Here is an 11,790-nt window from a genome sequence, read left to right on the forward strand (position 1 = left end):
AGCAGAAATGAAAAAATTCAACTTTTAAAAATTACCCTTTACACTGCAATCATAGATTTGTACAAAATATCATTTGTTTTGTTTCTTCAAGTAAATGGGAAAGCTGTGTTTTTTTAAATCATTAACAAATGTTGTTGCCTAAGCAATGGCACTAAATTTCATTCCGAGCAAAAGAAAGCCATTTATAATTTAAAGTTTATCTGATATATATAGAAAAAGGGGCTTGGTGGGTATTGACATAATATTCCATGATATTTTTTTTAAATCTTAATTTTGCCTTGATTTTGAGTCTTTATTTTAGGCAGTCCACGTAAGAATTCATAATTCTTATTTGATAATTATGTCATTATTGATTCCCAACCACCTTGAACTAACGAGAGAGAGAAGCATTCGGATTCTTTTATTTGAAATCAAATGTGTTTTCGTCTATAACTCAACAGTCTTTAAACTTACAGATTTGTTTATTTTATACTTTTTCATTCAAAATGTATATGCCAACAAAAAAGTATGTAAAATAAAAGGCTATACAATTATGTAAAAGGGGTCATATTGTGATCGAAAGTCACAGTTTTCTGAAATATTGACAGAACCGTTAAATCCACGTGAAACCCGTTTATAAAAGTGAATGTTTCTTCCCTTAGCCAAAAATATAATTTAAATTCAACTAATTTTATTAATCAAATACTATTTTATTAAATGTCATGGAAATGTATGTTGTGGAAATATTTTATCACAATTAGCTGAAATTTGTTTTAAAAACAACTTCTATTTATTTTAAGCTTAATCTCCCAGATTATTTGCTAAACCTTTGACTGCGCAAAAATGTGCAAAAATAGCACAAATTATTAGCAAAAGAAATTTTACCACCGTTACAAATCAATCTATAATTCTTGAAGTATCTATACATGAAACAAAAAATTTCAATTTTATCCTTGTCCTTGCAGAGTTTAGAGGATAAACATTCAAGAGTCTAGCTGAGAAAACTACTCATAAAGAGCTAGATTGACATCATAAATAAACTGTAACCCAATATCAAAAAGATTACCGTTGGAAATCGTGTATGGTCAATCTTAACAGGGGCTAAACAGGAGTTAGTCCATTGGGGAGAAGGGGGGTTGGGTGGAGTTTCTAACCCTTTTTCTTCACATATACTGACACTGGGTTGAACCCCCCTCCGTTGTAAAATCGTGTATGGTCAATCTTAACAGGGGCTAAACAGGAGTTAGTCCATTGGGAAGAAGGGGGGTTGGGGTTTCTAACCCTTTTCTTTACAGATACTTACACTGGGCTAAACCCCCCCCCCCCCCTGGAGGAAGCTTTCCAAAAAACCCTGCTTTTCAACATAGGAAAATACAGGATTTAGTGTATTTTGGAGGGGGAGACTTTCTAATCTTTCTTATTTATTTCTCGAGCTCATTCACACCTTCTAAACACCCCTGATCTTTTAATTATATCTCATGCTAAGAACGTTTTTATTCATGTAAGTTCAAGCAAAGATTACTGTTATTATAAATTTTTAATGTAATGGAAAACACTTTAAATCCGACAGAATTCAAGATCCTGACAGGCTGTGACTTTTGAAGTGTAAACGGTTTGGTTTTACTTTACTAACTTGTTTATACATTTTTGTTGCCCTCACGCAGAATTAAGGACTCCCCAGAGAACTGTGACTTTCGATTACAATTTTGCCAATTAAACATAAAATTTTCGTTTTTTCCGTTTTGACGTTTTTGTCAGCATATGCCCTATAAAACAAAATGTAAAAAATGACAACTCCGTGAGCTTTAAGATTGTTGAATTATAGACCCAACATGTGATTAAATTCAAATAGAAGAAACCGAATGCATCTCGCCCTGGTTAGTTCGGGGTGCCTTGCGAGGGAGGGGGTGCAGAGGCGCCATGATCCCNGTATTCTCGAGTAACACAGATTGGCAGCTGCCTTTGGTTCACTGTGTGGCCACTACAGATAAATATTGGTCAAGTTAGTACAGGGTTAACCATAAAAAATGAGACTTCAGAGACGACTGTTCAGAATTTATACTGTCTATTTCTTTATATATAATCATAATTCCCTGCAACTGTACACTTGTTTCTTTATTTGCTAAATCATTTAATAAGCGAATAAAAGACTTTATTTAAGTCGGAAGACTTAATTAATCGAACTTTGGGAATTATGGTATTTTCTGAGTTTTAGGTTTACAGTCTTATACTTTGTGGGTAACCCTGTACATAAGCAAATGCCTCATTTCTATTTATTTTGATGCTTGTTTAAACGTGTTAAAAGTGGTATTCCTGGGATTAAGGTTTTCATGATTACATTCATTAGAGGTTTACCACTCAAAACTGTTGTTTTTATATTCTTTCTTGTTTTTCAAGACTAAAGGGAGTCTTCAGCATTCAAGTTCACCGAATAACCCCAGATTTTTGGAAAATACTTAAGTCAAAATTTACACTCAATAATTTTTCTGTGGGTCAAATTAACCAATACATTTGGTCAAAAACAGGGTGCACATTTGTACACCAAATTGATATCTCTCTAAACTGCAAATAAACAAGGCTTTTTTTAAATTACTAGTTTACAAGTTATCAAGTAGCAGCTTTTTTTTTAAATTGAAAGCTTCTCTTTGTTTTCATGTGTATGTGTATCCATGCTGTTTAAAAGCTTAATATCAATTACGATTGAAATCGAAAGTCAACTTCATTGTATTGATATAATCGCCTTCCATTAAAAAATATAATGGAATATTATGTCAATACCAATTCCGAGCCCTCAAACTCATTATCATGTACATGTCATTCGTTGTGTTTTCAAGATATTTCTTTAAATGCCTTTACTTGCGTAAACATATTTTTTCTATATCAGATAAAATTTAAATTAACAATGGCTTTCTTTTCCTCATAATAAAATTTAGCGCCATTTTTTTAAGCAACAATATTTGCGCATTATTTAAAAAACACAGTTTCCCATTTAATTGAAGAAAAAAAATCAAATGGAATATTTTCACAAATCTATGACAACAATGTATCTATCTGTCTATATATATATATAAAGTAGTAATCTCTGTTTGTTAGTTTTGATGTCCGATCATAACTCAGGAACACATGGACAGATTTGCCTCAAATTTTAATTGAGGAACTTGGGAGACCCACAGAATTGTTTTTGGCTTGGTTTTCAGATTCCAAGTTAAGTTGGTCTTATTTTATAAAAGCTAAAAGCGTAATTTATGACCAAGCGCGGGTAAACGGCGGGAGTAACTGTAAGTAACCTGGTCAACGCTGGGTTCCCAGGCTAGGTTTAGACATAANATATATATATAACTATTTATATAAAAGGGCCGGGTTCTCCTAGCAACTAGATCATATGTTGAACTAGTGTATTGTAAATTATCTTCAAACTACGTTTCATCAGTCTTCTCTCAGCCTTCGAGTTCAATCCCTGGCTCCCTCTCTGCTCCTCGGCATCCATTCAGATATAATCCATAATCCTTTTTATCCAAACAATCCTTAATTCATAATCCTCTTTATCTAAACGATCCTTAATTCATAATCCCATCTCCTGGACGATCCTTACTCCCTCACATATTCCTTCAAGCGATCCGTCTTTTAGTAGATCGACGATCTCTCAAGCAATCTATATTATCTGAGAAGGGACGAATCTTATTGTAAAACTTTGAAACCTGTGGATTCTTTTAAATCACAGTCCCACCCCGTCAACCCCTAAAGAGGTAGAGATATCAAAATATTCTTTATTTATTATTGTTAAATAATCATTAAAAAAATTACATAGATGTTTAGATTGTTAAATTTTATTTAAGTTTTATTTAACACACAAAAGTTGTTGAGCGCAATCAAAGCAATTGAGTCTTGGCCACAAACTCTAATTTTCTAACCATTATATCAAACTATAGATATTTAAAACTATGAATTCTGTTAGATTAAGTAATATAAGTTTGAATTATTAAAGATTTACGACATTGGGTTCCAAAGATATAGGGATTTTAAAAGCAGAGTTGGTGGCCAAGATTCAATTCCTTTCTGTATCAGAATTTTAAATCAGAAAGTACAGCGTATCCAAAATTTAAAAAAAATAACAAATTTTTTTCAGCTTTCAGACAGCGTTAAAGTTCCCGAAGCTGTACTCAATATTCAAAAAATCCTACACCCAGAGAACCTAGACCCTTGAGAGAAAATAGACCCAATAGAGTCTAGAGGTTTGAGAGAAGACTTAAAATTTCTCTCTTCAATAAGACAAATCATTCTGTGACAGTGAAAGTCAAATCGTCCCCGATAAAAACAAAAAGTAAGATTTTTATTTAGAGTAGATACAGCAATTTCGTAGTGTTCAATAGATTTACGTATGCTTGATTTACATGGCCCTTTAAAAAAAGAGATATCGTCGTTTTTATCTTTGAAAATTGATAAATTTCTACTGTGCACTCCTTTCTTTGACTTTATTGCATATTGCCAGATTTTAGATAAAGGGGATCTTCATCAATTTTGCTCTAACATCGTTTTTGATTGCTACCCTTGTGAATCGGACAAGCCTAACTTTAAGTGAATGATTACTTGGAAAAGTGTAGACAGTCCCTTTAATGAATTTCTTTAAAGTATTTTTTGATGGCTGATAACAATATACAGTCATAATCAGAGAGACCCGGAAGACTTTTCATATACATCTCTGGCAATTTCAAATTCTCAAAAAGGCACACCACATTTTGGAAATGGCAGCTATTTTGCTATTTTGTGATTATCGTTTTATTAATCATATTTGTAAGATTAGATTGTAAAGTCGTCTGATTAATTGTAAATTAATTACGGTTTTTTCTGATTAGGACTGTATGAAGTAGGCAGAAAGTGGGAAAAATATCTAAAATGTACATTTAGAACAGCTGAAATATCTAAAAATGTATATTTAGAACAGCTGAAATATGTCTTGCCTGAGTTTTGTTCTTCTCTCATTCTTTTTATTACTAGGTAAGCTAAGTTTCAAGTTTTTCCCAATATTTGAACTATAAGTCTCAGAAAATAATCGCTTACCTCTCTTTAACTCCATGTCCTCTCTAGTGGTGTACCCTGGAGCCTGTAGACCAGAGTACCTGGAAAAGGAGTTGCAGCTGAACCCAACCCTGGAGTTGGGATTGGAGAGAGAACATGTCCTGGATACAGAGAGCAGTATCTCAACTCAACAAAATATAATCAAGAAATCCAGGACTAAACGCAGCAAAGTAAGTTTTATTTTATTGCAATTTTTACTTTTTTCTTTCGTTACGCATTGAATTTAAGACTTAAACTCACAACAAAAACAGTCTATGAAACTGATTATTCTTCTACAGAATTAACCTGGTGGGGTAAAAACTCTACAACATTAGGTTGCAAAGATTTAAAGATTAGACAATCAGAGTTTGAGGCAAGTGTTCATGGTTCCTTTCTCTGATATTTACTAAGTCCCTCATATGTACATTACACTTATTTCCTTCTGGTTCTTAGGTACATGCAGGATTAAATATCTGTACTCCAGGATTAAATATCTGTACTACAGGATTAAATATTTGTGCTCTAGGTTTAAATATTTGTGCTCTAGGTTAAGCTGTGTGGGGATATTCTAATTGAGATGCTCCGGGTAGTCTGCAGGCACAGGGGCAGGAGGGACGTTTCTAACCAGAGCTTCTGGTTATCAAATAGGTAGATTGATAGATTCACCTTAACTAGATTTACATAAAATAGATTGACATAATATGGATGGACATAAGATAAATAGAAAGGTAGAAAAGTGGGCATAAGATAGATTGACATAAGATAAATAGACAGGTAGCAAATTTCACAAAATAGGTATAAGTTAACATAATTTAATAAAATATTGAATATAAGATAATTGGAGATAAGATAATTGTATATAAAACAATTCGAAATAAGATAAATTGATATAAGATAAATTGATATAAGAAAAATGGGAAATAAGATAATTTGATTTATGATATTTTTGACCTCTAAATTTTTGTTTGCAGCTATAAATTGAAAAAAAATTTAATTTTTCCCCGGATCAAAGTACAAACTTATTCTAAATTACAATCTTGATAAGCTTCTGATTGATTCTTATTGAAAGGGAAGAAGTGTCAAATTTTGCTGCAAACCGAGGGGTAGGGTTGGCGGAGAGCTGCTGTCAAAATTCCTGCTCTATACGACAACTCCAGCGGGCGTGTGGTCTAATCTACTAAAATTACATCCGCCTGTACTCCGCCATTATCCTTCCTCATATTTATTTTAAGATACCAGAAGAAAATAGCAAAATAAATACTCATTTATTAAACCTCTATCTCTATCCCACTCCTTTCTACTCTGATGTGATACATCTGCGGCCTACTTTGGCTGCGCTGAACAAAGCCACCGCTGTGATACCGAAATTGGCGCCAAAGTAAGAATCGAGCGCGTTCACGCGGAAAATGCCGCGGAGTCGAGGTTCTAATCAGCTGCTGTGTTATATTTAATCTTTTTCTCTAAAAACGTGAATATCTTTTCACAAGTCTGCGAAAAGATAAACAATCCTATTTTTAGACTTAATTTGTTAATATGTTTACTTTACATTTCAATAATAAACTTTACATCAAGAAAAGTTTGAAAAGAAAAAAAACTAAATTATATTGATCACTTTTCTGATGTAATGTTTAAAAAATTGTTAAAAAGTAAAAACTAAATTAACATGTGTTTTTTTCATTAATTCTTAAATTCTTTGAATCATACTTTGCTGTAAATTATTATTATTCGATATTTAAATCTTTTTATTTTCAACTTTGAATTAAGTAAAGTGAAAAACGTAAAGTGTAAAGTGTATCTATATATTTATATGGTTAACCATTTAATTTTTTTTTTTTTTTATCAATGTAAATAAAAATGTCAACTTTGTCTCAATCAATATGTTCTCTATATGCAAATATTCCATGATTACTGATAAGCTTTAAGAAATCTTTAATTTTCCAAAAAAAAATGTAAAAATCATTTTTGAATTATAGGTTTTTGTGTCTAGCATTGTCAGACAGTATATTTTACAATATCTTTGTACAGATATAAATACTTTTTTTATATTCATTATAGAATCATTACATGTGTTAAAAAAATAGTACATAAAATGTAGACCTTATTAAACTTGTATAGGCTAATCTATATAATAAAGATCTTAACTCATATACATAGATATGTAGTATTCAACACATGATAATGTGATGTTTGCATGTTTATATATGTATGTTTATATGTCAAGTATAGCTGGCTAAACGGCTGAAACGAATGGGCTGACATTTTTGAATTCTTTTAAAAAAGCTAGTATTTAATATGGACTTACAGGGACTGTAAAGGAAAAATTAAAGGGGGTATAGGTTGAAACCTGAGAATATAAGACGTTGAATTATACATATAAGAAATCTATCTATCTATCTTGTCTCGAGAAATTGACAAAAACTGTGTCAAAATTATACCAAAATTCATATATATACAATTTTGTATAAAAGTAGTAGGTTTAAACAGACCATATTCAGCAAATATGCAACCAATCTAAAAACAATTATATCCCACAGGAGCCAGAGAATCTCAGGTTTGTTCCTATTATCTTTCAACGCGTGAGCTTCTCAGGTTTCAGCCTATACTTCCTTTCATTTTTCCTTTAGAGTCCTTTTAACACTGAATCTGTGAGCTAACAGTAAAGCTGAAATACAACAATGATCGGACCAAGATTTAAAAAAAGTATTTTTTTTTAATCCGTTTTTAGACAAATGTGAAGCTTTTTTAAAATCCGTTTTTAAACAAATGTGAAGTTTATTTTTTGGCCAATTTTTTATTTCCTGTACTAAAAGTACGAATCCATCTTTCTATCGGCAATAATTTGAGAAAAGACTAAAAATAAAAGATATGGGATAAAAAATACTAAAAATGTAAACTAAGTAATGATTTTCTTTTAGTTTATATTTAAAAACATTGTTATACACTTCAAAGAAATCTGATTAAGATAAATAAGACTAAAATAATCTCAACAGTTTTCTAAATCAGACCTCTACTGGATTGGAAACCATTAACAAAGCTTTAACAGCGGTACCCTTTAAACCTACAGGGTTACCCACAAAAGATGAGATTTCAGAGACGATATTACAGAAGTTATACTGTTTGGTCCCTTGTATTAATCATCACCATCAAATCTTTTTTGCGGCAAGCACTTTACAGAATTTGGTATCGCCTACCAATGTCATGTCTAATCCAACAAAATTATATGTTACCTTTATCCAATCACTAAAAATGCTTCATAAAGACTATATTCAAGGATTAAGACTTAATTCAACCTTGGTATCGTCATGTTTAACGAGTTTTGAGTCGTCTTTATAGTATCATCTTTTGTGTTTAATAACTTTATTATCACAATTTTCTCTATTGTTTCTTTATAGTAAGAAATCCTCAAGTATTTCAGAGAATCTACGTACAAACGAAAATACTGAAAATAATCAGTGGTCGAATTTAAAGAATTTGAACGGCGGCTTGAATTTAAACCGCGACTGAAATATGGTTGATTCCATTTAAAATTGTATTAAGTTTTTCCAAGATTTAAGCCGACGCTCAATTGAAACCGGTTTTTGGGTGATTTGAGACGCGGCTTAAATTCATTAAATTTGGACACAGTTTGTAGATAGAAGAACAGGGAGAACTTCATGCTGAGACAAAGGCTTTAAGGGCACGTTGTGAATCGGACATGACAATAAATAAATGAAGGGTCACTTACGCCTTCCTTCTTGTATTGAACAGATCTTGTAAAATCGTAACTTTCCATGCATGCCCCAGCGGGACATCAGAATATTTCAATTGTTTTTTAACTAACGTTTTACGCAGATAGATCAGACGTATTTACAAGACAATCATTTGCAATAGAAAATAAATTCTGCGGGGAACGGTGTTGATTGCCTGTATGTAAACGTCGGCGAGAAGATATGAGCAGAGTGAGAAGAGTTTAGTATAGTCGCTGAATTCCTGTTTTTATTGAAGCTCTCTGTATATATTTGTTGTGCAATCCGTTTGTAAGCAGATTGACTGTGTAGTGTCTGACCTTAGACGCTGATTGATACAATAAAATATTTGACAAGTACTTTAGTTGAAAACAAACTCTTGTTCTAATTTTACAAAAGTTGAGAACTCATTGTCAATATTTGACAGTACACCAAGATTTTCCTTGTTTATTCCATTTTTACGTGTTCTTTTCCTAGTCCTGTTACTTGTCCTTGCCTTATCTTATTCCTTGTCCTGTTCCTTGTCCTGTTCCTTGTCCTGTTCCTTTTCCTGTTCCTTTTCATGTTCCTTGTCCTATTCCTTGCCCTGTTCCTTGTCCTGATCCTTGTCCTGTTCCTTGTCCTATTCCTTGTCCTGCTCTTTGTCCTGTTCCTTGTCCAGTTCCTTGTCCTATTCCTTGTCCTGCTCTTTGTCCTGTTCCTTGTCCTGTTCCTTGTCCTGTTCCTTCTCCTGTTCCTTGTCCTGTTCCTTGTCCTGTTCCTTGTCCTGTTCCTTGTCATGTTCCTTGTCCTGTTCCTTGTCCTGTTACTTGTCTTGTTACTTGTCCTGTTCCTTGTCCAGTTCCTTGTCCTGTTCCTTGCCCTGTTCCTTGTCATATTCCTTGCCCTGTTCCTTGTCCTGATCCTTGTCCTGTTCCTTGTCCTATTCCTTGTCCTGTTCCTTGTCCTGTTCCTTGTCCTGTTCCTTGTCCTGTTCCTTGTCCTGTTCCTTGTCCTGTTCCTTGTCCTGTTCCTTGTCCTGTTTCTTGTCCTGTTCCTTGTCCTGTGCCTTGTCCTGTACCTTGTCCTGTTTTCTTTTATCAATAATAATCCCTAAATTTTTGACTAGATGCAAGATCTGCATATATTTCTGTTCAACTACAAGAAGGCACTACTAGATGACATAATAAAATCTAATGCATGAATTTCTTGCTCTAATTGACTTTTTGAAGCAAAAAAATCTGAAAAGATCTAAGATAAAATGGAGAAATGTCTTTGGAAAAGAAAATTTTTCGAAAATTTCTCTTTTTAAGATTTTTTTATTATTTAGTACCGAGCCCTGTCTTCTAGGCGCCGCGAATATTGAGATCTTTGGGTAATCTGTCACTGACATTAACATTTCATATCAAACTCAGAATTTATTATATATTAATTCTATATTTTATTTACTGAGGGAGGGAGGGGCTAGGTTTTCAATTTGGAGGGAGGGGTTGTTTTTTAAATCGGGGTTTTCACCATGTATTCCTTCAAGGTTGAGGGATTATTGTGTAAAGTATAAAATTAATATTTGAATTTTAAGCTAATTATATTTTGCATTATATTACGTAGTTCCTACTAGCACGATGGTGAATATATAGCAAGTAACCCACAGTTTAAAAGATTATTGATTCTTTTGATTTGGTTTGATCAATAAATAGTTTGTTGCACATTCCATAGTTAGTTGTTGTTCTTCTGTACAGATAATAACAACAAGAAGGGAATATATTCTAAGGGAATAAACTAGAAATGCGGAGCGTTAACAATTCTTGCTATGTTTCATAATGTTTACCACATCTACATATACAAGTAGTAATATCTGTTTATCTGTTTGATATCCGATCATAACTTTTGAACCCCTTGACCAAATTACATTTGAAGTCCATAGAACCACGGGAACTTTCTAAGCCTATGGTTTAAAGATTTTAAATTGAGTGAATTGACGTTTATAGGGAATGTTTAGTTTTTAGGCAGGGTTGGTTTCCAACCTAGTAGAAAATAAAATTGTAGTCTAATTCTTATCACACGGAGAGATCTATTAATATATACCTTATATCTTTGTAAAGCTAAGACATTTTAAGGTAAATTTTAGCAGACCTTCAATAATACACATGCTTTAAATTTTTGCAACCAAAACAAATATATTTTCACTATCAATTATTTGATAAAATTTATTGGTTTCTGCCAGGCTACATTTGTTGCATGAAACTTGCTGGGTCGACTCTACACTCTGTAGTCTAGACTGCATGTACAGGAAGTGTTGTACCGGCTCGGATTATGCAACGGTTAGAGTGGGGTGGAGGTTTTATTTGTTGTGAATGTTAGAGTGGGATGCCGGTTAAACCTGTTGTGAATGTGAGAGTGGGATGCCGGTTAAACCTGTTGTGAATGTTAGAGTGGGGTGCCGGGTAAACCTGTTGTGAATGTTAGAGTGGGATGCCGGTTAAACCTGTTGTGAATGGTTTGGAAACTAAAAACTATGTCGACAAGTAATGTCAGATATAAAACAGGGTCTCCTAAAAACATAAGAATTAGAAGACGAATTAAAATTCGTCTTTGATGTCAAAAAGTTGATGATAGAGAACGAACAATTGTATTAAAAAAGAATGTGATCTATCCTTCGTCGTAATTTAATTTTATTTGAAACCTTTAAACCAGAAATGTAATGGTACAAAAAAGGTAGATCACATTTCAGATATTTCAAGTTTTAAGTGAAAAAAAAATTATTCACGAAAAAATACCTGCATAAATAAAGACGTCACTTAATTTCTTTTTTAGTGGGACACCCTGTAAATGATATAAAAGGTTAGTTTAAAATATGAATTTGTTGTAAAGATCCCAAAATGCATCAGTATTCCCAACCCTTCACTGATTCAGATACTAATTCAGAAACTGGGCCTGATCCAAAATTCGAAAAAGGTAAAAGTCAAACACTGAAACTATAAGTGACCAAATATCTATTAAGAATGTTTAAAAAACGCTGTTTAAAATTTAATAGTACTGATTTAAATGTGTT

The 11,790-nt window shown here is 32.8% G+C and overlaps 2 protein-coding genes across 2 annotated transcripts; both read left to right on the forward strand.

Annotated features, from left to right (window-relative positions):
- Positions 1 to 3,331: 3,331 nt before the first annotated feature.
- LOC111704221 (uncharacterized) lies at positions 3,332 to 6,307 on the forward strand. The gene is made up of 6 exons (XM_023476374.1): positions 3,332 to 3,725; positions 4,106 to 4,300; positions 4,917 to 4,974; positions 5,065 to 5,225; positions 5,582 to 5,682; positions 6,104 to 6,307. The coding sequence occupies exons 3-6, from the start codon at positions 4,929 to 4,931 to the stop codon at positions 6,213 to 6,215; spliced, it is 420 nt and encodes a 139-aa protein (XP_023332142.1). The 5' UTR covers positions 3,332 to 3,725; positions 4,106 to 4,300; positions 4,917 to 4,928; the 3' UTR covers positions 6,216 to 6,307.
- A 1,973-nt stretch (positions 6,308 to 8,280) lies between these two features.
- LOC111704220 (keratinocyte proline-rich protein-like) lies at positions 8,281 to 9,845 on the forward strand. Its single transcript, XM_023476373.1, has 2 exons — positions 8,281 to 8,328; positions 9,237 to 9,845. Exons 1-2 carry the CDS (start codon positions 8,281 to 8,283, stop codon positions 9,843 to 9,845), a joined length of 657 nt encoding a protein of 218 aa, XP_023332141.1.
- Positions 9,846 to 11,790: the final 1,945 nt, after the last annotated feature.

This window comes from Eurytemora carolleeae, unplaced genomic scaffold (assembly GCF_000591075.1).
Source record: "Eurytemora carolleeae unplaced genomic scaffold, Eaff_2.0 scaffold527, whole genome shotgun sequence".
Lineage (NCBI taxonomy): Eukaryota > Metazoa > Arthropoda > Copepoda > Calanoida > Temoridae > Eurytemora > Eurytemora carolleeae.